Here is a 24,996-nt window from a genome sequence, read left to right as displayed (position 1 = left end):
AAGCAGGGCTTGTGCTCACACAATGTGGGACTCCAACTCATGACCTGAGCCAAAGTCAGATGCTGAACCGACTGAGACACCCAGGCACCCATATTATTCATGACTTTTTAAGGGCTATGCTATAATGAGAATATGTTCTGTCTTTTAATATCTAATTATATATTCTTAGAATTTTCTAAGAGAGTCCTTTGTATCCTGTAAATATCAATTTTGATGTAATAACTGCTAATTTATATTGAAATGGTGAAAAAATGCTATTTCACATTGTGATCTTATATTGTATAGGACAGCTGATAACTCTATTAAGAGCTTCTGGAACTAGAACAGTTAATACAAAATTTGATATAGTGGCTTATTACCTGATTTTATTATTTTGATTCAATATATATGTTTTTTCACTAGATACCCTTGCTGTCCATAAAATCATGGTTAGAATTACAGAATACTTGTTTCATACTCCATATCTATTATAAAGAACAGGGAAGTAGAATAAAATGTTCTTAGGTGTTTTTTTTAAACATTCATATCTAGAATATAGTGATGGTTTTATTTGAATTTCTCATCTGGTTTGGAAATCCAGTTCCAGAACTGACTTATAACCAATGTTTAGTCTATACTCAGTTTACTGTTTGTTCTTTGTAGCTTAATTCTAATGCTTCCATGGCATGTGTTTTTGACATGAACATTTTATCAGAAAGTTTATCTGAGTCCCTTTTAGCTATTATTGTCGTTAGTGAACTAATGTCTTCTCTCTTAGATCATTGCATGGTTAACTTTATCAAGGAAAATTTGCTGGGATCCATTAAGGAGTTCAGGAATCGATTTATAAATCCAATCCAAAATGGTCAGTGTGCAGATTCTACCATGGTAGATGTCAGAGTGATGAAAAAGCGTGCTCACATTCTCTATGAGATGTTAGCTGGATGTGTTCAGGTACAAATATGTTCCATATAATAAAATATCGTTGCTTTGTTAGATTACAATCCCAAATGTTTTCTGAATTTAAACTTTGTTTTACGTTTTCTTTCCTCTTTTTTCAATATATAGTTTTATAGTTAAATCTCCTAGCATTGTCTTCAAAAGTTTTTGAAACATTGAACTTTCAAAACAAGAGTTCCATTGTGAGGTTTAGAGCATACTTGATTAATTCATTTGCCAAGTGTATAGCTTCATATTTTAATATGTTAATGTTTAGATTTCTCATCTTTAAGATAGGGAGTATGTAAAAGAAACACAGCTATTATGATTAAGAAATTCCTATGCTCACCTTAATTTTATAGTATAGTGGCTTGAACCTCACTTATTTGAAGTATTTGTAGGAAATGCAATTATGAATTGTGAGAGGGTCATTTTTAACAAAATCCTGAAGAAACAGTTTTATTAATTTGAAGTAATAAAATAACCTGAATGGCTTAGTTAGTACTGTTTACATACAGATATTTAGTGAGCCTCTATTGGTGAGTGAATAAGTATATAGAGTTTGAGCCAGCATTTAGTAGATCTTAAGATCCGCACATTTTCTTCAGACACTAGATATTAATCATAGCCACAAAGATGTAACAAATCTTGAGAGATAGACTGTGCTTCTGGCTGGATATTCTTTTTTTTTTTTTTTTCCTGGCTGGATATTCTACCATCATATAAGGCAGTCGTTCTGTTTGTTCAGGTTAGCCACAGGTACTAGCAACTCCTCTGTTTCTGTATTGCTGCTGCTACCTAGGCAATGTTTTCCTGGTTTAGTAGTCATTTGTATCTAGCACATTCGTGTTTGTTATTTCTTGTTCTTATAATTAAATGGTTTCAAGGGTGTTTATACATGGCTTGCTTTCTCAAGTGGGTAAACAGTTCCCCTAAAGTTATGTGTTATTCTCTGGTATATTGGCACATCTTACCCGAAGGACAACCCAGACTGCATCAGACTTTGATTCATTGTTTTTAGTGTATGATTAAAGCAAGTCTTTTTCTTAACACTGCCTACTATATCCCCTTACCACGTTTTTTCTTTCTTTTTTCTATATAGAGGAGACCATTTGAAAACATAAATTACTTGGTTGGTAATATGACCACTTCAATTTAAAACCTGCCTGGTGTGTTGCAGTCTCTTATTACCAATACATCATATTGTATAGTCATATGAAATATAATAATTACAATCATATGATCATTGTGTGATTAAAGAGGGTAAATATGTTTAAGAAAATGCTTTCTTGTATGTTTGGTACCTGTTTATGCATATCTTTTAGTTGCAAGCAATGATAATTCTTTGAACAGTCAATTCCTTTCATATATTTGGGTTAACTAATTTTCATTATCTTTCTTATTAATTACAGAGGAAAGATTATACAGCGTTAACAAAGTTCTTGCCTCCAAAACATGAATATGTATTAGCTGTGAGAATGACTCCTATTCAGTGCAAGCTCTATCAGTACTACTTAGATCACTTAACAGGTAACAAATATGCTTAGTTTATTTTTATATTTTCTCTAAAGACATTCTTTTTCTGAAGGATGTTGTTTTAGTAATTTTACCATGTCATTTGCTTTTTTTTTTTTTCAATTGTGCATTTGAATAACATGGGTATGATTATTTTGTAAAAGCACAAATTATTTCTATTTTAAAAAACACTAAATTGTCAAAATAAACTAAGGAGCAAACTGGTGAAAAAAACATACACAGTATATTGAATAATGCTCTTAGCTTGTAATGAGCTTTATTTCAGGAAAATTATTAGTGAGTAATGTAAGAGAAAATATATAAAAGTCCAGTGTATTATTTAAAAAATTGAACCACAATAATAAAAGGCAAAAAAAAGCAAAATGCAAGGCAGGACATATATTATGCTCCCAACATTATAATAAAAATATACACAAATGCCTAAAATACATGAAAATGCTTGACAGAAATTGTTTTTGGTTTTTTGGTTTTTTGGTGGTTTCATTATGAGGATCTTTTAGATAAGAATACTTCTTATTCTTTTCTATGGGCTTTTAAAAAATACAATAGATAGGTATTAATGTTATCATCAGTAAGCCCATGACTGTGTGCCCAGGGTTGTCGCTATTCACAGAGCAAAACTTAGCCTCTGGTCTGAAGTGAGATTTCTTATTTCTTAGTCACTTCATTCTGGTAACTTTCACCAAGTGATACGTTAAGTTTATTTAGGCGATACAGGTTAGAAAGTACCCATTAGCCATTGTGAATAAAATAATTGATCAAAAAAATAATAGAACGTGGAAGTATGTACACACATATTAAAATGATGCTTTGTGGGGCGCCTGGGTGGCGCAGTCGGTTAAGCATGCGACTTCAGCCAGATCACGATCTCGCGGTCCGTGAGTTCGAGCCCCGCGTCAGACTCTGGGCTGATGGCTCGGAGCCTGGAGCCTGTTTCCGATTCTGTGTCTCCCTCTCTCTCTGCCCCTCCCCTGTTCATGCTCTGTCTCTCTCTGTCCCAAAAATAAATAAAAAACGTTGAAAAAAAAATTTAAAAAAATAAAATGATGCTTTGTATCAGTAAAGGGATACTCTTCATATTAGCAGTGCATTTTATTTTATTTTAATTTTTTAACAGCAGGGCATTTTAGAGAACAGAATAATGATGGTCCTCAAGCATTATTTTGCTTTGGGGAAAATAGGATTTGAATGTTAGTGTTTTACAGAAGTGCTTTTTTGCTGAATATAACATTTATTCATTTTTGAGAGACAGAGACAGAGCATGAGTGGGGGGTGGGGGGGCAGAGAGAGAAGGAGACACAGAATCCGAAGCAGGATCCAGGCTCTGAGCTGTCAGCACAGAGCCCAACACAGGGCTCGAACTCACAGACAAGATGATGACCTGAGCTGAAATCGGACACTTAACCGACTGAGCCACCCAGGCGTCCTGAAAATCACTTCTGGAAGGCACACATTTTCATTTGTATATCAGTCAGAAACTGTTAGTTTTATTGTACCATTGTGTTTTGAATGACAAAAATTGAAGACATAATTAACCAAATGTTATTCCAATGAGAGAGCTACTATGTACTTAGGAATGTCCTGACTTACCTTTCATTTATATCTGAGTAATAACAGGTAGTAAATTTGGTCATTTAATTTACTTTTTTTTCCATTTAAAATTTTGTTTTATCTTAGAGAAAAAGCCAGCTACTGTGTTTCCAAGTATCAGAGAATCAGTTGTCTTTAATAACCAATAGCAAAATGTTAATGGCTCATATATAGACCTTAAAATGTACTCTTTTGAGGGTAATGCAATATTTAAGAATTAAGGGGGCTTTATTCTTTGTGGCTTTAATTGATAGTAAATATCTAAAGTACTAATTATTAAAAGCTTCAAACTCTGAAAAGTATGATTGTTAAATTCTCATCTGGTGCCATGAATATTTTAATTGTGAAAAGGTCTGGGGTTCCACCCTACTAAATGTGATGTTTTCTTTTCCTTAAAGTAGAATAACCTGACTTAATAGTCCCTTTGAGAAAAAATGTCCATAAAAGGCCACATGGGTTCTATTAAAGGTATCTTGATTCTTACTAGAAACCTATCACCCATCTCTCTCACTTGTATTTACAATGTTTGGTATTTTTCTGTTACACATTCCAAAATTTCTTTTGTTTCTATATTTGACTCTTTTTAGATTGTACTTGGTTTTAAGAAGTTCATTTAAATTTTGCTTTTTATACCAGCAATAGTTTGGTGTTAATTTTAGTAGTGATAACTTATAATAGATTTAATATTTACAGAATTAAAGTCATAAGACTAACTTTTAATGAATTTCAAAGAAATTAAAGCCCTCTTAATTTTCCTTTATGTACACACGCACACACACACACAATGGGATATTCAGTCTTAAAAAGAAAAGAAATGCTGGGGCGCCTGGTGGCTCATTTGGTTAAACGTCTGACTCTTGGTTTTAGCTCAGGTCATGATCTCACGGTTTGTGAGTTTTGAGCCCTGCATGGGACTCTGTGCTGACAGTGTAGAGCCTGCTTGGTATTCATTCTCTCTCTCTCTCTCTCTCTCTCTCTCTCTCTCTCTCTCTCTCTCTCATACACACACACACACTCTGCCCCTCCCATGCATGCTCGCTCTCTCTCTCTTTCAAAATAAATAAATTTTTAAAAAAGGAAATGTTGACACATTACAATATTAATGAGCCCCAAAGAATAAACTAGGCACAAAAGGACAAATACTGTTGATTCCACTTAGATGTACCTAGAGTTGTCAGATTCATAGAGGCAGAGAGTAGTAGTTACCAGCATTTGGGGGAGAAGGAAATACAGTTATTTTTAATGGGTACAGAATTTCTTTCTAGGATGATGAAAAGGTTTTAGAAATGGAGAGTGGTGATGGTTGCACAACATTGTGATTATACTTAATGCCACTGAATTGTACTCTTATAAATGGAAAACAGTAATATGCTTTGTGTCTAAAATTGCATGGGTCCAAGTGTCATCCTTTAGAGACTGATTAAGTGCATCTGGAGTAGGGCTCAGGCACTTACATTTTTATAAGCCCTACAGATGATTTCATGTACCCTCAGCTTGAGATCCACTGCTCTAAATGATGTTCAGCATAACAAGCTATCAGGGAAATGTAAATCAAAACCACAGTGAGATAAATTTTATTACTAGGATGGTTATAATCCAAGAAATTAAAAAACAGCAAGTGGTAAGGATGTGGAGGAATTGGAACTCTGTGTGTTGCTGGTCTGGAATGTCAAATGGTGCAACTTATGTGGAACACAATTTGGCAGTCCTTCAAAGGTTCAGTATGCAGTCACCATATAACCCAGGAATTACATGTCTAGGTGTATACTCAATAGAAAGGAAAACACTTGTGCACACAAAAGATTTATACACCAATATTCACAGCATCATTATTCATAATAGTTAAGAGCTAGAACATGTCCATCAACTGGTGAAGGGATAAACAGATTTGGTACATGCATATCATAGAACATTACTCAGCATGAAAAGGAAGAAAATGCAGATTCATGCTACAACACAGATCAACCTTGAAAACATATGCTTAAGTAAAAGAAGCCAGTCACAAATGACCACATGTTGTATGATTCCATTCACATGAAACGTCCAGAGTAGGCAAATCTTTAGAGACAAAGTAGATTAGTGGTTTCCTAGGGATGTGGGAGAAATAAGGAAATTGGGGGATAATGGCTTAGGGGTGCAGGGTTTCTTCTGAGGGTGATGAAAATGTTTTAAAAACTGGATTTTGGTGATGGTTGCACAACTCTGTGAATACACTAATGAATTGTAGTGGTAAATTGTATGTGAACTATATCTGAATAAAACTTAAAAAAAACTCAGTGGCTTACTTTTTATCCACAGAAGTTTTATTCAGTTATCTTCCAGCTAATTAATTGTTCGTTCTTTATGATTTCCTGTGCCTTACATGTACTTTCAAGATTGTCTTTAACATTTCTTTTTTTTTTTTTAAGTTTATTTATTTTGAGAGGGAGAGAGTGAGAGACAGCACAGGAGGGACAGAAAGAGAGGGAGAGAGCAAGAATACCAAGTAGGCTCTGCACCAGCAGTGCAGAGCCCGACATGGGGCTCCTACTCACGAATCCTGAGATCATGACCTGAGCCAAAACCAAGAGTTGGATGCTTAACCGACTGTTACCACCCAGGCGCCCCTGTCTTTAAAAATTTTCTTTAAACATAGTAAACAGTTATAGTCTATGTCTGATTATTCCAGTTTCTGAAATCCTTATAGATCTCTTTCATCACTCTCATTTCTGTCAGTTCAAGCATGCTGCCTTGTTTCCATGTGTGTTTAAGTACTTTTGACCATAAGTTCCTAGTATCCCTTGAGGTTATTAACATGTGGGAATTCTTTGAGGCCCAGAATAAAGGTTGGTTAGTCCAGAAAGGATTTGCTATTTTTTTTTTTTTTCTGCTAGGGGTCTGGGGATATTATTAGTCTGACATCCCTTGGTATTATAATTTGTGCTTGAAGCACCCTTAACTTTATTTATTTATTTATTTATTTATTTATTTAAAATTTGCATCCAAATTAGTTAGCATATAGTGCAACAATGATTTCAGGAGTAGATTCCTTAAGCCCCTTACCCATTTAGCCCATCCCCCCTCCCACAATCCCTCCAGTAACCCTGTTTGTTCAACATATTTAAGAGTCTGTTATGTTTTGTCCCCCTCCCTGTTTTTATATTACTTTTGTTTCCCTTCCCTTTACGTTCATCTGTTTTGTCTCTTAAAGTCCTCATATGAGTGAAGTCATATGATATTTGTCTTTCTCTGACTAATTTCGCTTAGCATAATACCCTCTAGTTCCATCCACGTAGTTGCAAATGGCAAGATTTCATTCTTTTTGATTGCCAAGTTATACTCCATTGTACGTATATACTACAACTTCTTGATCCATTCATCTGTCGATGGACATTTGGGCTCTTTCCATACTTTGGCTATTGTTGATAGTGCCGCTATAAACATTGGGGTGCATATGTCCCTTTGAAACAGCCCATCTGTATCCCTTGGATAAATGCCTAGTAGTGCAATTTCTGAGTCGTAGGGTAGTTCTATTTTTAATTTTTTGAGGAACCTCCATACTGTTTTCCAGAGTGGCTGCACCAGCTTGCATTCCCACCAACAATGCAAAAGAGATCCTGTTTATCCACATCCTCGCCAACATCTGTTGTTGCCTGAGTTGTTAATGTTAGCCATTCTGACAGGTGTAAGGTAGTATCTCATTGTGGTTTTGATTTGTATTTCCCTGATGATGAGTGATGTTGAACATTTTTTTCATGTATCGGTTGGCCATCTGGATGTCTTCTTGGGGAGAAGTGTCTATTCATGTCTTTTGCCCATTTCTTCACTGGATTATTTGTTTTTTGAGTGTTGCGTTTGATAAGTTCTTTATAGATTTTGGATACTAGCCCTTTATCTGATATGTCATTTGCAAATATCTTCTCCCATTCTGTTTGTTGCCTTTTAGTTTTGCTGATTGTTTCCTTGGCTGTGCAGAAGCTTTTTATTTTGATGAGGTCCCAGTAGTTCATTTTTGGTTTTGTTTCCCTTGCCTCCGGAGATGTGTTGAGTAAGAAGTTGCTGCGGCCAAGATCAAAGAGTTTTTTTGTCTGCTTTCTCCTCGAGGATTTTGATGGCTTCCTGTCTTAGGGTTTTATGTCTTAGGTCTTTCATCCATTTTGTTTATTTTTGTGTATGGTATAAGAAAGTGGTCCAGGTTAATTCTTCTGCATGTCGCTGTCCAGTTTTCCTAGCACCACTTGCTGAAGAGATGGTCATTATTCCATTGGCTATCCTGCTTTGTCAGAGATTAGTTGGCCGTACATTTGTAGGTCCATTTCTGGGTTCTCTGTTCTGTTCCATTGATCTGAGTGTCTGTTTTTGTGAAGCACCCTTAACTTGAAAGTTAGTAGGAATTTGGGCTAATGATGGGCTATTTGATGATATGAGCTGGGAACTCTATAGTATTTAAAATGTTGCTCCTTTCTTTCTTCTACTTTCTACGAAATAAAATATGCATACCCCAAAGAATGTTAACCAGTTTTAGTGGACTTTGCATGGTAGTTCAAGGGTGGTAGTTTTTTTGTGAGATTTCTATACTGTGTGGCTAATTAGAATGTGGTATGACTATAAGATTTAAATTTAGACTTGAACAGGTGTAACAGCCATTTCCTTAAAGTCAGCATTTTAAGGCCTGTGTTGGAGTATTGAGGCAGTGGAATAACTAATATCCACGAGATACTCTTTTTTCACTTATTCATTATATGTAGAATTCTTCTGGGCACCTCTTGGTAGTTTGTTATTGCTTGGGTTTCAGGCTTCATAAAGCTTTGTTATGTTATAAATGGCCTTGATTCTTAACGGTTGACTGAAGGAACATTGGAGGTGAGAAAATCAGATTTCTGAGAATGGTGCAAAGGAATTATTTTATTAGTAAGGATTTTGTGATAAAGCAATGTAGAAATCCTAAAAGGTGTTTCTAAATTCTTAGTGGCCAAACTACTCCCAACCCTTTTTAATCATTTATGTGGAAAATGATTTGAAATGATTTTCAGGACTTGGGGAAACTGTATAAAATTTATTTATATAGTCCCTGGTATTTTATTATGATCATCTTCAGTTCCCTGTTTATTATAGCTAATTGATCATCAGAATACTCCATTGAGACTGGGTTTTAATAGTATAATTGTAATTTGTAAAGAATCAAAAGGAGAATTGTAATTTGTAAAGAATCAAAAGCTTTTAGTCTTGTATTTTTGGAAAGTTTACTTCAGCTCTACTGTCTTCATCCTTGAATAACCTTGAAGGACACTTAAGGTAATGGGGTAGGCTGAATGATGGCCACCTGGAGAGGTCAGATCTTACCTAGTTTCTGGAACCTGTGTTACCTTATAAGAAAAGGGATTTTTGCAGAGGTGATTAAACTAAGGATCTTGAGATGAGGAGATTGTCCTGGAGTATCCAAATGGGCCCTAATTCCAATTGCAGGTGTCTTTTGGGAGAGATGCTCAGGGAGATTTGATCTACACAGAAGAGGCAACATAGTGACCATAGAGGCAAAGATTGATGTGGCTACAAGTCAGGGAATTGCCTTGAGGAGGCAAGGAACAAATCCTCACCTGGAGCTCCCAGAGTGAATGTGTGTGGCTCTGTGGACTCTGATTTTGACTCAGGACAGATTTTGGACTTATGATTTCCCAAGCTGTGAGGGAATATATTTCTGTCGTGTTAAAATTTTGGGTTTGTAGTGATTTACTAGGGCAGCCCTAGGATACTAATTGAAGCAGTGAGTTTTCCCCAACCGTTCTTCTTTTGACTTGTACCCTAATTTGCAGTACAAGCATTGAGAAACTTCTTAGAAAGTTTAGATTGCTGTGCTTCATCACAGATTTAGGAAATCAGAATATATAGGAATAGAATTTAAGGATCTGTACAACAAATTGCCCAAGTAATTCTTATGTGCACCGGGTTTGATAAAAATTTCACTAGGATGCTGTATTGGTTTCCTCTTGCTGCTGCAGAAAACTACCATCAAGTTGATGGCTTAGAACACAACTCATGGTTCTGGAGATTGGAGGTCCAAGGTTAGTGTCATTGGACTAAAGTCAGCAGGGCTGGTTCCTTCTGGATGTTCTAGGGAGGGAAAATGTTTCCTTGTCTTTTTTAGCTTCTGGTGGCTGCCTGTATTCTCCATATTGAAAGTGTATCACTCCAATCTGTGCTTATGTTATCACATCACCTTCTCCGACTCTCACTTTTGGATGCCTCTTATAGGAACTATTGTGGTTGTATTGAACGCTCCTGGATCAACTAGGATGGTCTTCTTTACTTTAGGCCCCGTATCGTGATTGAATCTGCAGAGTTCCTTTTTCGTAAGGAATAACTCATGGGTGCCTAGGTTTGCAATGTAGATATATTTGGGAGACCATTAATAGTTTACCTCAGACCCCATGATAACATCTCATGTAAAAACCATGGATGTAAATGAGGTTGAATAACAGATTGCCCTGCTTAATTCATTATGTATTCACCTAACCTTTTTTGGCAAGTTTTCCAAATAAAGTCATTTGGAAGTCAAAAAAAATTTTTTAAAGATAGAATGATTCAATAACGATAGTACTTTTTTTGAGTAGACAACATTTTTTGTGGATGTTTATTTGGTTACCTTATTAGCATATGTTTTTTATGTGGTTTGCATTCCCCACAAAGAATATCAATGCTAATATAAGTCAGTAGTGTAGATAGAAGAAACTTTTTTTCCCTTTTTCGGTAGAAGTTTTTTCCCTTTAAAAATTTTCTCCCTTTTGGGGGACCTGGGTGGCTCAGTTGGTTAAGGGTCCGACTTCAGCTCAGGTCATGATCTCTCAGTTCAGAGTTCGAGCCCCACGTTGGGCTCTGTGCTGACAGCTCAGAGCCTGGAGCTTGTTTCAGATTCTGTGTCTCCCCCTCTCTCTGCCCCTCCCTTGCTTGCTCTCTCTCTCTCTCTCTCTCTCTCTCTCTCCCTCTTTCTCTCTTAAAAAGAAATGAACACTAAAAAAATTAATTTCTCCCTTTTTCTGTCTTAGGCCTAAAAAAGTCATATAAAATTTCTCTATAATAGATGATATTTATGTTATTTGCAAGAGTAATTTTTCCCCCACAAAACAAAAATAGGCTTTTAAGGCTTTGTTGGAGAATAAAATGATATAGTTTCAATTACCTTTTTTTTTAATCCCTCTTTCCTTTACATTAATTTAAAGACTCATAAAGCATTCAGTGATAGAACAGCTGGGTAGAAGATCAACAAGGAAATACAAGACTTGGAAAGCACTATAAACCAACTAGACTTTAACAGATATCTGTAGAACACTCCATCTAGCTGCAGCAGAGTACACAGTCCTCTCAAGTACACATGGAACATTCTCCAAGATAGACCATATTTTAGACTTTAAAATAGTTTCAATTAATATAAAAGGGTGAAATCACACAATATTTTTTTTTAACCGCATGGCAATGAAATTAGAAAACATTAACAAAAGGAAAGTTAGAACATTCACAATTGTATCTAAATAACACAGCCCCGAATAGCCAATAAACCAAAGAAAAAATCACAAGGGAAATTAAAAAATATTTAGAAACAGATGAAAACAAAAACACAAGGTTCTTGAATATGGGATGCAAGTAAAGCATGCTTAAAGAGGGATAATTACAACTGTAAGTGACTATAATTTAAAAAGAAGAAAGGTCTCAAATTTATAATCTAACCTTTTACCTTAAGAAACTAAGAGCAAACTAAACCCAAAGCAAGTAAAAAGAAGGAAAGAATACAGACTAGAGCATAAATAAATATAAAGGAGGAAAAAAAATAGACATCATTGAAACCGAAATTTGGTTCTTTGAAAAGATCCACATAATATCTTTTTAGCTGTACTTAAAAAGTAATAAATAGAGGAGACACACTAAAGTCAAATGTGAAAGAGTATCACTTACATTATGGAAATGAAAAAATTATAAGGGAATGCTGTGAAAGTTGTATATCAAGAAATTAGATAACTTCATTTTCATAGAGTGATTTCTATCATACTTAGTAGAAATACCTCTTATAAGACAGAATAATCAGTACCAGATTTAGTGTTTCATATGATTAAATATTCTCTTGCCATGAGTGGAGGCAAGATTTACTAATTACTGGTGAATGTGCATCTTTTGAAACTGGACAGAAAAATATGTTATTGTTTAAATGCTTTTTGTCTTTTAATCGGCTTTGTTTTGCATCTTACTCCCTTGTTAATTTTGTCATATTAGTGAAATGTGCATTCATTTCATTTTTATTTCACTTTCATAGAAAAATGTGATTTTGTTGAAATTACTCTGGGCAGAAGAAATTTAATGTTTTTAATATGAAAAACATAATTTTTAGGAGTACATTTCTTTGTTTAAGAATATTTGGAAAGAATTGTCAAAAGATTGGATACAGAAAGGCTTTAAAACAAGAGTTTTTTAAAGTTTTTATTTAAATTCAAGTTTTTTAACATGTAGTGTAAATTTTGTTTCAGGTGTACAATGTAATGATTCAATACTTCCATACATCACCCTGTGCTCATCATGACAAGTACCCTTCTTAATCCCCATCATCTCTTTAACCCATCTCTGCCTACCTCTCCCAACATAGAGAATTCTTATGTCTCAACATTAACTGCTTTTTTTTATTGATCAGGTGTAGGTAATAGCAGTGAAGGTGGAAGAGGAAAGGCAGGTGCAAAACTTTTCCAGGATTTTCAGATGTTAAGTAGAATCTGGACTCATCCTTGGTGTTTGCAGCTGGACTACATTAGCAAAGAAAATAAGGTAAATCAGGTAACCTTAAAGGTATCTGTTGGAAGCATAATAACTTTAGGAAAAATGTTGAACTATATAAACTTACTGTATATTTGAATTTTCTTTTGCTTTGTGGTACAGTAATTCAACTTTATTTCTAGTTAATTTCTGTATGTTAGAATGCATTATGATTATGGAAGGAGTATTAAATGTTATTCTTAACATCTTGCATAACCATGGTAAAATGACCAAAATTAAGAAATTAACATTGAGTCTATACTATTAACTAAACAACAGACTTTAATTGGATTTCATCACTTTTGTATTTATGTCCTTTTTCTTTTCCATGATTCAATCCAAGACCTCACATTGCATTTAGTAAGCATATCTATCCTGTCTCCTTTATTTTTTCTAATCTATGATAGTTCCTTAGCTCTTTCTTGTCCCATGAAAATTAATTTATCCTTAGATAAAATAAATATCATTATAATTTTCAATAGAAGTTGAAATAAACTATTAAAATATTCATCATTTTTTTTCCTCTAGGGATACTTTGATGAAGACAGTATGGATGAATTTATAGCTTCAGATTCTGATGAAACTTCCATGAGTTTAAGCTCCGATGATTATACAAAGTAAATTGAATACGTTTTGTGTCCTGTGTTAACACATTTAAAATCCCTAATTGCTGATTGTCCTCTCATAATTGGCATTTGTGTCTTTACTATGCTTTCCTAACAGTTTAAATTTATTCCTTTTTTAGAAAGAAGAAAACAAAGGGTAAAAAAGGAAAAAAAGATAGTAGCTCAAGTGGAAGTGGCAGTGACAATGATGTTGAAGTGATTAAAGTCTGGAATTCAAGATCTCGAGGGGGTGGTGATGGAAATGTGGATGAAACGGGAAGCAATCCCTCAGTTTCGTTAAAGCTGGAAGAAAGTGAGTCTAATAAATGTTGCCTTTATCATGGAACATTGATTTAGAAAATATCATGGTCATGGTTTTCTCAGTTATTAATTATCCTTACTCTTTTGCTCAAAGGAATATCTTTCCTCAACTTGTAAGCATCTAGAATAATCAGGTCACATAATAACAAGTATCTGGTGAATGTTTAATTATAAGCAAGTCATTGTGCTCTCTCTGGTATTTAAGAGGAAAGGAAGAAAGAAAAACTAGTGTTTATGTATGTGTATATAAACTGATTGCTGTATTGTTTTCACTCCATGCATTAGCTAACTTAATTCTTGAGTAGACTTGCAATGCTGTTGATAATTTTTATTTTTATAAATGATTGGTACAAGTGAGACTCAGACCTAGACACATCTAATTTCAGAACCACCATGGTATTTTCACTTAACTACATATAAATGACTAGAAACATTGCTTATAATCAAGTATGGTTGTAATTAACTCTGTACAGTGAAAGTAGTGTTAATAGTTTAGGCTTTTTCCTTTGTAATTCTTCATAATCTATAGTTGTATACTTTAAATTTTCCCTGTGTCATGTACAGCTTATCACCTCTTTTGCTTTCTCTTTCTTTTTCTCTTGTGCATGAATGTACATACAACTGAATGTCTTTTGAAGTTTATTTATTTAATGTTTATTTTTGGGGGGAGGAAGACAGCATGAATGGGGGAGGGGCAGAGAGAGAGGGAGACAGGATCCAGATCAGACTCCAGGGCTGTCAGCACAGAGCCTGACGGGGGCTCAAACTCCTGATCTGTGAGATCATGACCTGAGCCGCAGTCGGACGCTTAACCAACTGAGCCACCCAGGTGTCCCACAGCTGAACATCTTTGAATTTTCTACTGGCTAAAGTTGCTTTGACCTATATCTTGATTTGAAGGGTTAGTGTTAAGGCCCCATATATCCTAGTGTTGCCTGACTGGGTGTCTAGGAATTCCAAAGCTGGGACTAAAAATCTGAATATTTGAAATAGCAAATATCTAAAGACAGAACAGTGTAAATAGCTCTAAATAGTTGTCACTTGAGAATCATGTAGCAAAGCAGTTTACTGTAAAGGGAAGAGAGATAGGTGCCACCTAGGTAAATGACCTTGAGTTCAAACAAGCATGGCTGGGTTTTGGGCTGCAGCTGAACTAATTTGGTGATTCCTTAATAAACATTTCACTCTTCAAGGAATAGGGGGAAGAAAAAGTATTTGAGGAAATAATAGCTGAAGACTTCCTTAATGTTGGGAAGTAAACAGAAATCCAGATCCAGGAGGCACAGAGAACTCCCTTCAAAACCAGTAAAAGCAGGCCAACACCAAGATATATTCTAACTAAATTTGCAAAATATAGTGATAAAAACATCTTAAAAACAGCAAGACAAAAGAAGTCTTTAACTTACAAGGGAAAATCCATAAGGCTAGCCGGAGATTTCTAAACAAACTTGGCAGGCCAAAAGAGAGGGGCATGATATATTCAGAGTGTTGAGTTGGAGAAATCTGCAGCCATGAATATTGTATCCAGTAAGGCTCTCATTCAGAATAGGAGAGAAATAGTTCCCCAGACAAACAAAAACTAAAGGAGTTCATGACCATTAAACTAGCCCTGCAAGAAATGTGAAGGGGACACTTTGGGAAAGAAAGACCAAAATTGACAAAGAATAGAAAGGAACAGGGAAAATCTTCAGAAACATTGGCAAAACAAGTAATAAAATGGTACTAAATTCATATTTGTCAGTAATTACTCTGAATGTAAATGGACTAAGTGTTCCAATCAAAAGACTTAGGGTGTCAGAATGGATAAAAAACCAAGACCCATCTACATGCTGCCTACAAGAGACTATTTTAGACCTAAAGACACCTGCAGATTGAAAGTGAGGATGGAGAAACATTTATCTTGCAAGTGGACATCAAAGGAAAGCCAGAGTAGCCATGCTTATTTCAGACAAGCTAGGTTTTAACCAAAAACTGTAACAAGAGATGAAAGGGCATTATATCATAATAAAGGGGTCTATCCAATAAGAAGATTTAACAATTATAAATATTTATGCCCCCAACTTGGAACACTCAAATATATAAACAGTTAACGGGACACCTGGGTGGTTCAGTTGGTTGAGCATCTGACTCTTGATTTTGGCTCAGGTCCTGATGGGTTGTGGGATCAAGCCATACATTGGACTCTGTGCTGAGCATGGAGCCTGCTTAAGATTCTCTCTCTTTCCCTCTGACCCTCTCACCCCCTCGCACTCTGTCTCTGTAAAATTAACATAATAATATAAAACAGTAACAAATACAAAGGAATTAATTGATAATAATATAGTAAGAGTAGTGGACTTTAATACCCCACTTACATTTATGGACAGATCATCTAAACAGAAAATTAACAAGGAAACAATGACTTTGAAGGACACACTGGACCAGATGGACTTATCAGATATATTGAGAACACTGAATCTTAAAGCAGCAGTATACACATTCTTCTTAAGTATACCTGGAACATTCTCCAGAATAAATCACATGCTAGGTTACAAATGATGCCTTAACAGGTGCAAAAAGATAGAGATTATATGATACATATTTTATGACTACAATGCTATGAAACTAGAAGACATCCACAAGAAGAAATTTGGAAAGACCACAAATACATGAAGGCTAAAGAACATCTAACTAAAGAATGAATGGGTCAACCAGGAAAGTAAAGAATAAATAAAAAAATACATTAAAACAAATGAAATGGGAACACGGTGCTCCAAAGCCTTTGTGATGCAGTAAAAGCAGTCAGAAGAAAAAGGTATATGGCAATGTAGGCCTACCTCAAGAAGCAAGAAATATCTCAAATACACAACCTAACCTTAAACCTAAAGGAGCTAAAAAAAAAAAAAAAAAAAAAAAAAGAATAACGAGTGAAGGCTGAGCCAGCAGAAGTATAATAATAAAGATTAGATCTGAAATAAATGATACAGATGACAAAACAAAAACACCCCACTAAATAGATCAATGAAAGAAGGGGCTGGCTTGTTGAAAAAAATTAATAAAATTGGTAAACCCCTAGCCAGACTTATCAAAAAGAAAAGAGAAAGGACCCAAATAAATAGAATCACAAATGAGAGGAGAGATCATAACACCACAGAAATACAATTATAAGATTATATTATGAAAAACTATATGCCAATAAATTGGGCAATCTGGAAGAAATGGATAAATTCCTAAAAACATGTAAACTACCAAAACTGAAACAGGAGGAAATAGGAAACTGGAACTGATTGATAACCTCCAAGGAAATTGAATCAGTAATCAAAATTTTTCCAGCAAACAGAAGTCCAGGGCCAGATGGCTTCCTGGGGTGCAAGGGTGGTTCAGCATTCACAAATCAATCCACATTAATAAAAGAAAGGATAAAGAACCATATGGTCATTTCAGTAGATGCAGAAAATGCATTTGACACAGTACAGCATCCATTCATGATGAAAACCTTCAATAAAGTAGATTTAAAGGCAACATCCCTCTACAGAATAAAGGCCATATATGAAAAAACCACAGCTAATATCATCACTAGTGGGGAAAAACTGAGAGTTTTTCCTCTGTGGTCAGGATCAAGACAGGAATGTCCATTCTCACCATTGTTATTTAGCATATAACTGGAAGTCCTACCCACAGCAAATAAGACAACAAAAAGAAAGAAAATGCATCTAAATCGGCAAGGAAGGAGTCAAAATTTTACTATTTCCAGATGCCATGATACTCTATATAGAAAACCTGAAAGAGTCCACAAAATTTCTGTAACTTTTAAATTCAGTAAAGTGACAGGATACAAAATCAATGTACAGAAGTCTGTTGCATTTCTATACACCAATAATGAAGAAGAAGAAACAGAAATTAAGGACTCAGACTCATTTACAATTTTACCAAATGCAAGAAGATTCCTGGGAACAAAGTCAACCAAAAAGGTGAAAGACTTATACTCTGGAAAGTATGAAATCCAGATGAAAGACATTGAAGAGGACACAGGGAAATGGAAAGACATTTCACGCTCATGAATTGGAAGAACAAATATTGTCAAAACGTTTATGGTACCTAAAGCAGTCTACACATTTCATGTCATCCCTATCAAAATACCAAAAGCATTTTTTTCACAGAGCTAGAACAAAGAATCTTAAAATTTGTATGGAACCACTAAAGATCCCAAATAGCCAAAGAATCCTTGATAAAGAAAGGAAAGCTGGAGGCATCACAATTCCTCATTTGAAGTTATATTACAAAGCTGTATTAGTCAAAATATTATGGTGTTGGTGCAAAAAGACACATAGATAAATGTGTTCAGAATAGAAAACCCAGGAAGGAATCCATAACTACATGGTCGGTTAATCCTTGACAAAGCAGGAAAGAATATCTAACGGGAAGAACATTGTCTCTTCAACAAACAGTGTTGGGAAAACTGGATAGCAAAATGCAAAAGAATGAAGCGGGACCACTTTATTACTCCATACAGAAACATAAATTCAAAATGGATCAAAGACATAACTGTGAGACCTGAAATCATAAAAATTCTAGAAGAGAACACAGGCAGTAAGTCTTCTGGCATTGGCTGTAGCAAGTTCTTTCTAGGTATGTTTCCTGAGGCAAAGGAAACAAAAGTAAAAATAAACTATTGAGACTTCATCAAAATAAAAATCTGCACAGCAAAGGATATCATCAACAAAACTAAAAGACAGCCTTTGGAATGGGAGAAGATATTTGCAAATGACATATCTGATCAAGGGTTAGTATCCAAAATGTATAAAGAACTTCTGAAACTCAATACCCCCAAAATGAATAATCCAATTAAAAAATGGGCAGCCGACATGAACAGACATTTTTCCAAAGAACATATACAGATGGTCAGTGGACACCTGAGAAGATGCTCATCATCGCTTACCATCAGGGAAATGCAAATCATAACTACAATGAGATATCACCTTATAACTGTCAGAATGGCTAAAATCAGCATCACATGAAACAACAGGTGCTGCTGAGGATGTGGAGAAAATGGAATACTTGTACGCTGTTGGTGAGAAGGCAAACTGGTGCAGCCACTCTGGAAAACAGTATGGATGTTCCTCAGAATGTGAAAAATGGAACTACTCTATGATCTAACAATTGCATTACTGGGTATTTAACCAAAAAATACAAAAAAAGTAGTTCACAGGGGGTACATACACCCTATGTGTATGGAAGCATTATTTAATAGCCAAATTATGGAAGCAGCCCAAGTGTCCATTAACAGATAAATGGATAAATAAGAGGTGGTGTGTGTGTATGTGTGTGTATATGTATACACAATGGAATATTACTCATCCATAAAAAAGTGTGAAATCTAGCCTTTTGAAATGACATAGATATAACTAGAGTGTATTATGCTAAGCGAAATAAGTCATTCTGAGAATGATGGTTACCGTAGGGAGGTGAGTGGGGGGAATGGGTTAAATAGATGATGGGGATTAAAGAGGGCACTTATTATGAGCAGTGGGTGTTTTATCAAAGTGATGAAACCCTATATTGTACACCTGAAATGGATATTACACTGTATGTTAACCAACTGGAGTTAAAATAAAACCTTAAAAAAATATAAAGCATTTCTGTCTTCAGTACCTCTTTGGAATAGATTTTAGCCTACCCAGACCCTTGTTTACTTCTCTTATAAATCAGAGGAATAGTAAAATTAAATTACAAAATTTTCCTCTTTATTCTTCTCTGCTGTTGTCCCATGAAGGCAGTTTATTGTCACTGTTCATCTTCCAGTTAGATTTAAAGAATACTTTTCTAAGAATAGTAAAGGAATAGTTGTAATTGAATTTATTAAGAAGCTCTTTTTCATTTAAATTTCTCCTCAGTTGTCTCATAATTGTAAATAAATAGCTTAAAATTTATGTGGTCCTAGGAATGATTTTCTTAAAATACTCTTGTTGAAATTTTTTTGTAACTTATGGTTAGGAGAAGAGGGAGAGTAGACTAATTGGTATGGGTATGCTCATCCTGTGCTATAAATGGGTTAAATAAAAGTATGTTGAGGTACTGATCCCTTTGTCACTTACAAGTACAAGTGGGTACTGAGGTAGCTGGGTCACCTCTAGAAATGAGCAACTTCTTCCATTTTCTCTGGGTTGCTATGTAAATAGTATTGTTTTCCATATATGTCATCATATAAAAATGGTTGGAAGGAATTGGGGCAGAGATTAGGTGGCTGACTATATGTCATGAACTTAAAAGCAGATAGGGAAGGTTGTGAGTCCCAAATGACAAATTTTGACTGCTTGTCTAAGGTCTTTACATTTTAGGTGGGTACAGTCAAATAGAAGTCATTCATATGTAGATGTATCTTATATTTTCTTCAGCTGTGTACATGTATAGTTTATTAGAAATATTTTCCAGAACAAATTGATGATAAAAATCTATTTTGGGGGGTACCTGGGTGTCTCAGTTGGGTAAGCATCCAACTCTTGGTTTAAGGTCAGGTCATGATCTCACAGTTCATGAGTTCAAGCCCAGCATCAGACTCTGTGCTGACAGGGCAGAGTCTGCTTGGGATTCTCTCCCTCCCTCTCTTTCTGCCCTTTCCCCATTCATGCTTTTCCTCTATCTCATATTTTTGTAATTTAGATCTAGATTACTCCAGATAAGGCTGAGTAGATCATAGTGTATAGACACATATAATAGGTATTGTGTAGCTTTTTACAAAAATAATTACTTTCTTGGCAACTCAGTGGCTCAGTTGGTTAAGCCTCCTACTGTTCATCTCGGTTCAGATCATGATCGCAGGGTTCGTGAGTTCAAGCCCCCTGTCGGGCTCTGGGCTTACAGCGCAGAGCGTGCTTGGAGTTCCCTCTCCCTCTTTCTCTGTGCCTACCTTACTTAGGCAGTCTCCCTCTCTCTCTCTCTCTCTCAAAATAAATAAATCAACTTAAAAAAATTAAAAGTTATATATAATTACTTTCTCATAGGAAATGTAAGAAAACTTAAATAGGAAGGATTAAAGGGCTAAAATGTTGCATTTAGAATTTGAAATGAATATTAATTAAATAGATGGTTATAATTGAGCTATGATTTTCACTGCATATTTCATTTTTACTTTCAATGAATTGCTGTTTCTTTTTACAGTAGCTTTCTGAATGTTTTCAGAAGCAATATCTTGAATACGTCTTTTAAGTTAACCTTATGGCATCCCTATTTCTATTTTTCAGTATTTTATTAGAAGGACAGTCTTTTTATGAGGAAATGACTATGTAAACTACAAAGTATTCAATTCATTATTATTTCACTATTTTTAGAGTAAGCTTCATTGGTGAGCATTTACACTTTAAAATGTCTGTAATTTATTATATGGGTATAAACTTCTGTGACAGAATCCTTGTATGTGATATAGGAGCATAAAATTAGCACTAATAAACCACATTTATTCATTTGACAAATATTTATTTGAGTGCTTACTATGTGCCAAGCACTGCTGTAGAAGCTTGGGTTATATCAGTGAACAAAATGCACTCATGGAGTTTAACATTCTACTACTAGTACTATATAGATACATAATACTTTAAAGATATGCTTTTCCTTATAAAACTGCTGTGTATCTTGCTGCAAATGTAGTTACATATATATTTAGAAAAATGTGCTTCAAGAAATTACGGGTAATGTTGTTGCTGTTCATTTGTATTCCTTTTGTGCCTTACCTTGTAAACATTTTGTGATATCCAGAGTGGATATTAAGGAGTGGCTTTGATTAATTAATTTACTTTTTCTTGTCATGTATATAAGGACAAGGTTATAACAGAAGTAATAGTTAATCCATGTGGATGATGAAATAAGAATATTCAACATAAAATACCTGTTTGTAAGTTTTAATTAGATATTCAGGATATTCATTAACTGGAGTAGCCCTTGTATTTCTAAACCAGTTTTTAGTTTTTTAGACATTACTGTAAAGTATTGTGATTATATCCAATAGGATCAAAATTCAAATGGAATCTTTTGTATTTGCACAGAAATTATCATTTATCCAAGACTTTTTATCTTACCTAGCTACCACATTTTTTTTTTGCTACCACATTGTTACTAACTTACTGCCAGCATTTTTTATTGCTAACATTTTCACCTTAGATAAATTACCCTTAGTAGGTAACCATTGCTGAAGTTATGTGTGATCTGTGGAACTGCAGAATTCCCTAAAGGAATTTGTTACTTGGCCAGTTGACTAATTGTAGAATGGAGTTTAGTTAACATTTGCTTGATAAGCTATTTGTCAGTGGCCCCCAAGACCACCCTGAGGTTCAGTGATTCACAGGGACTCAGCATATAGTTATATTCAGGTCTATGATTTCTTACAATCAAAGGGTACAAAGCAAAATCAGCAGAGGGAAAAGGCACATAGAGTAGAGTCTAGAGGAAACCAGGCATAACCTTCCAAGAGTCTTCTCCCAGTGGAGTCACTCGAGATGTACTGATTTCTTCAGAAATAAGTTATGATAACATGTGAAGTGTCATCTACCAAGGAAGCTCATTCATTAGAGACCCAAGTGTCTAAGTTTTTTTATATATGTTTTAAACACTGTCTGATGCATACCAAATTTCAGCCTCTCAGAAAGAAAATATGTGTTCAGAATAAGCCACTCTAGGCACAGTGAGTCATTCTCATCAGGGAAAGTTTTATATTAGTACAGAGAGCTGTTTACCATTCAGGTACCCAGGGCCAGCCTTGCAAAGCAGGCTTTTCTAAGATACAATTTTAGGTGACTCTTGAAGGATAGTGAAGCATAAATAGAAGTTTGCCTTGCAAAGAATGGGAGAAAATAACAAGACCTTCAAGGAAAGATATGGATTCTTGGAAATATGTGACATATTTAGATAATAGTTCATTGTGGTTTGAATATCAATACTTAATGAGCTATCTATAAGTAATGGAAATTACCAGGACCCAGACACACACAAAAAAAGGAACTGATAATTTAAACCATTCAAGGTATGCTATGGAAGCCCTAGGGATATGCTAGTCTTGTGACTAGCAGCTTTGGCTTTCACCTACTCAGTGATATGATACAAGGCCTTGAGCCCTCTATGAGGTGGAGAGTTCTTTGAACCCAGATTAAAGCTGAATCTCTAAAGGGTATATATAGTCCATCGAAGAATAGGATAGAAAAAAAATGTGCCCATCAACCCAGGTAGATGACAAAGTTTATCTGTTTCACCCTGGTCTCTGGGTTGAGAAAAATAGTTTCTTTGCATTCATAATCTTGGGCTTTCCCTTATATAGGTTATGATTTGAATGTACATTACTTAGTCTAAAAATCTCAAGCTGAAATACCTCAAAAGTAATTCGAGGTAGTTGATCCTTTGGAGCACCTGGCAGAAGCAGATGCAGAATAAGTACGGAGATGTATGACCTTTACCAAGGATTCTCACATATTACAAATACACTGAAAGTGAGATGACAATAAAAATTATAGAGGAGAGTTCCGGTGAAAGATGGCTGCATAGGAGGGCACTGGGCTCACCTTGTCCTGCTGATCACTTAGATTGCACCCACACCTGCCTAAATAACCGAGAAAACCTCCAGAAGCCTAGCAGAACGGACTCTCTGGAGCCAAGTGTAGTCAAGAGGCCCATGGAAGAGGGTAGGAAGGGCGGAGAGGCGGTGCATGTTACACGGACTGGCAGGAGGGAGCCGGGACGGTGGAGGGGCAGCCTGCCCAGCAAGGCAGAGCCCCTGAAGTCTGGATTGCAAAAGCAGAGGGGCGGACTGCATGAGTTCTGACAGCCAGCGGGACTTAACATCTGGAATGTTAAAGGTCAACAGCTCTGCTCGGAGAGCAGGAGGGCGAGAGGACAGTAAGAGGGAGAGTTGTTGAGCCCCAGGAGACAGAGCTCAGTTCGGCGGGGAACAAAGGTGCTAGCAAGCGCCATCTCCCTCTCCCATCCCCCAGCCGTAATCCCAAAGGGAACCAGTTCCCATCACCGAACTTCCTTGCACAGTGCAAGCACCCAACGCTGTGCTTCTGTGGATCTTTCCCTCCGACTGGTCTGCCTCCCTACCAGAGCTGCAGGGCTCCTCCCGCAGGGGACCACCAAAGGCAAAGCTAGCTAAACCTGCCCCTCCTGCCTCTGTACACCTTGCGGATCCACCCCTTCTAATACGCCCTTGGCCAGATCCCATCCAAGTCTCACCACAAGCCTGGCAGTGTGCAAGGAGCCCAGATAGGGGCCACACCTCTGCACGGTGAGTCCTGCCCCTGGGAGAGGGGAAGATAAGGTACACACCAATCTGACTGTGGCCCCATCTGTGGGCTGGGAACAGACATCGGGTCTCAATGCGGCCCCACCCACGAAAACAAGTTACTCCAGACAGCACAGGGGACGTGCCCTGCAGTTTGGCAACACCCCAGGGACTATCCAAAATAACAAAACGGAAGAACTCTCCTCAAAACAAACTCCAGGAAGTAGCAACAGCTAATGAATTGATCAAAAATGATTTAAGCAATATAACGGAGCAAGAATTTAGAATAATGGTCATAAAATTAATCTCTGGGCTTCAAAAAAGTATAGAGGACTTTTTTCTCTATAGCAGAGAATCTATTGCTACAGAGATCAAGGGACTAAGATAGTCAGGAGGAGCTAAAAAATGCTATAAATGAGGTGCAAAATAAAATGGCAACCACAGCTCGGATTAAAGAGGCAGAGGAGAGAATAGGTGAATAAGAAGATAAAATTATGGAAAAGAGGAAGCTGAGAAAAAGATTAAAAAAATCCAGGAGTATGAGAGGAGAATTAGAGCACTAAGTGACGCAGTCAAACAGAGCAATATCCATATCATGGTAATACCAGAAGAAGAAAAAGAAGAGACAGAGAGAGAAAGGGGTTGAAGGTGTACTTGAACAAATTATAGCTGAGAACTTCCCTGATCTGGGGAAGGAAACAGGCATTGAAATCCAAGAGGCACACAGAAAACTCCCTTCAGATGTAACTTGAATCGATCTTCTGCATGACATATCAGTGAAACTGGCAAAATACAAGGATAAAGTAGAGAATTCTGAAGGCAGCTAGGGAATAAACAGGCCCTAACTTACAAAGGTAAACACATAAGGGTAGTACCTGACCTACCTACTGAAACTTGGCAGGCCAGAAAGGAATGGCAAGAAATCTTCAATGTGATGAACAGAAAAAAAAAAATGCAGCCGAGAATCCTTCATCCAGCAAGTCTTTCTTTCAGAATAGAAGGAGAGATAAA

At 36.0% G+C, this 24,996-nt stretch overlaps 1 protein-coding gene across 10 annotated transcripts in view; it reads left to right on the top strand.

Annotated features, from left to right (window-relative positions):
• The window catches only part of ATRX (ATRX chromatin remodeler), a 312,306-nt gene that overhangs the window by 205,897 nt on the left and 81,413 nt on the right, over positions 1-24,996 (top strand). For all 10 annotated transcript variants that reach the window (XM_045051014.1, XM_045051016.1, XM_045051015.1 and 7 more), the window contains 5 exons: positions 758-933; positions 2,331-2,448; positions 12,698-12,828; positions 13,345-13,433; positions 13,562-13,734. In XM_045051014.1, coding sequence (XP_044906949.1) covers positions 758-933; positions 2,331-2,448; positions 12,698-12,828; positions 13,345-13,433; positions 13,562-13,734 — 687 coding nt within the window. The remainder of the gene's footprint in view (positions 1-757; positions 934-2,330; positions 2,449-12,697; positions 12,829-13,344; positions 13,434-13,561; positions 13,735-24,996) is intronic.

The sequence above is a fragment of the Felis catus genome, chromosome X (genome assembly GCF_018350175.1).
Source record: "Felis catus isolate Fca126 chromosome X, F.catus_Fca126_mat1.0, whole genome shotgun sequence".
NCBI classification, from domain to species: domain Eukaryota; kingdom Metazoa; phylum Chordata; class Mammalia; order Carnivora; family Felidae; genus Felis; species Felis catus.
This window is presented reverse-complemented; position numbering and strand designations above follow the sequence as displayed.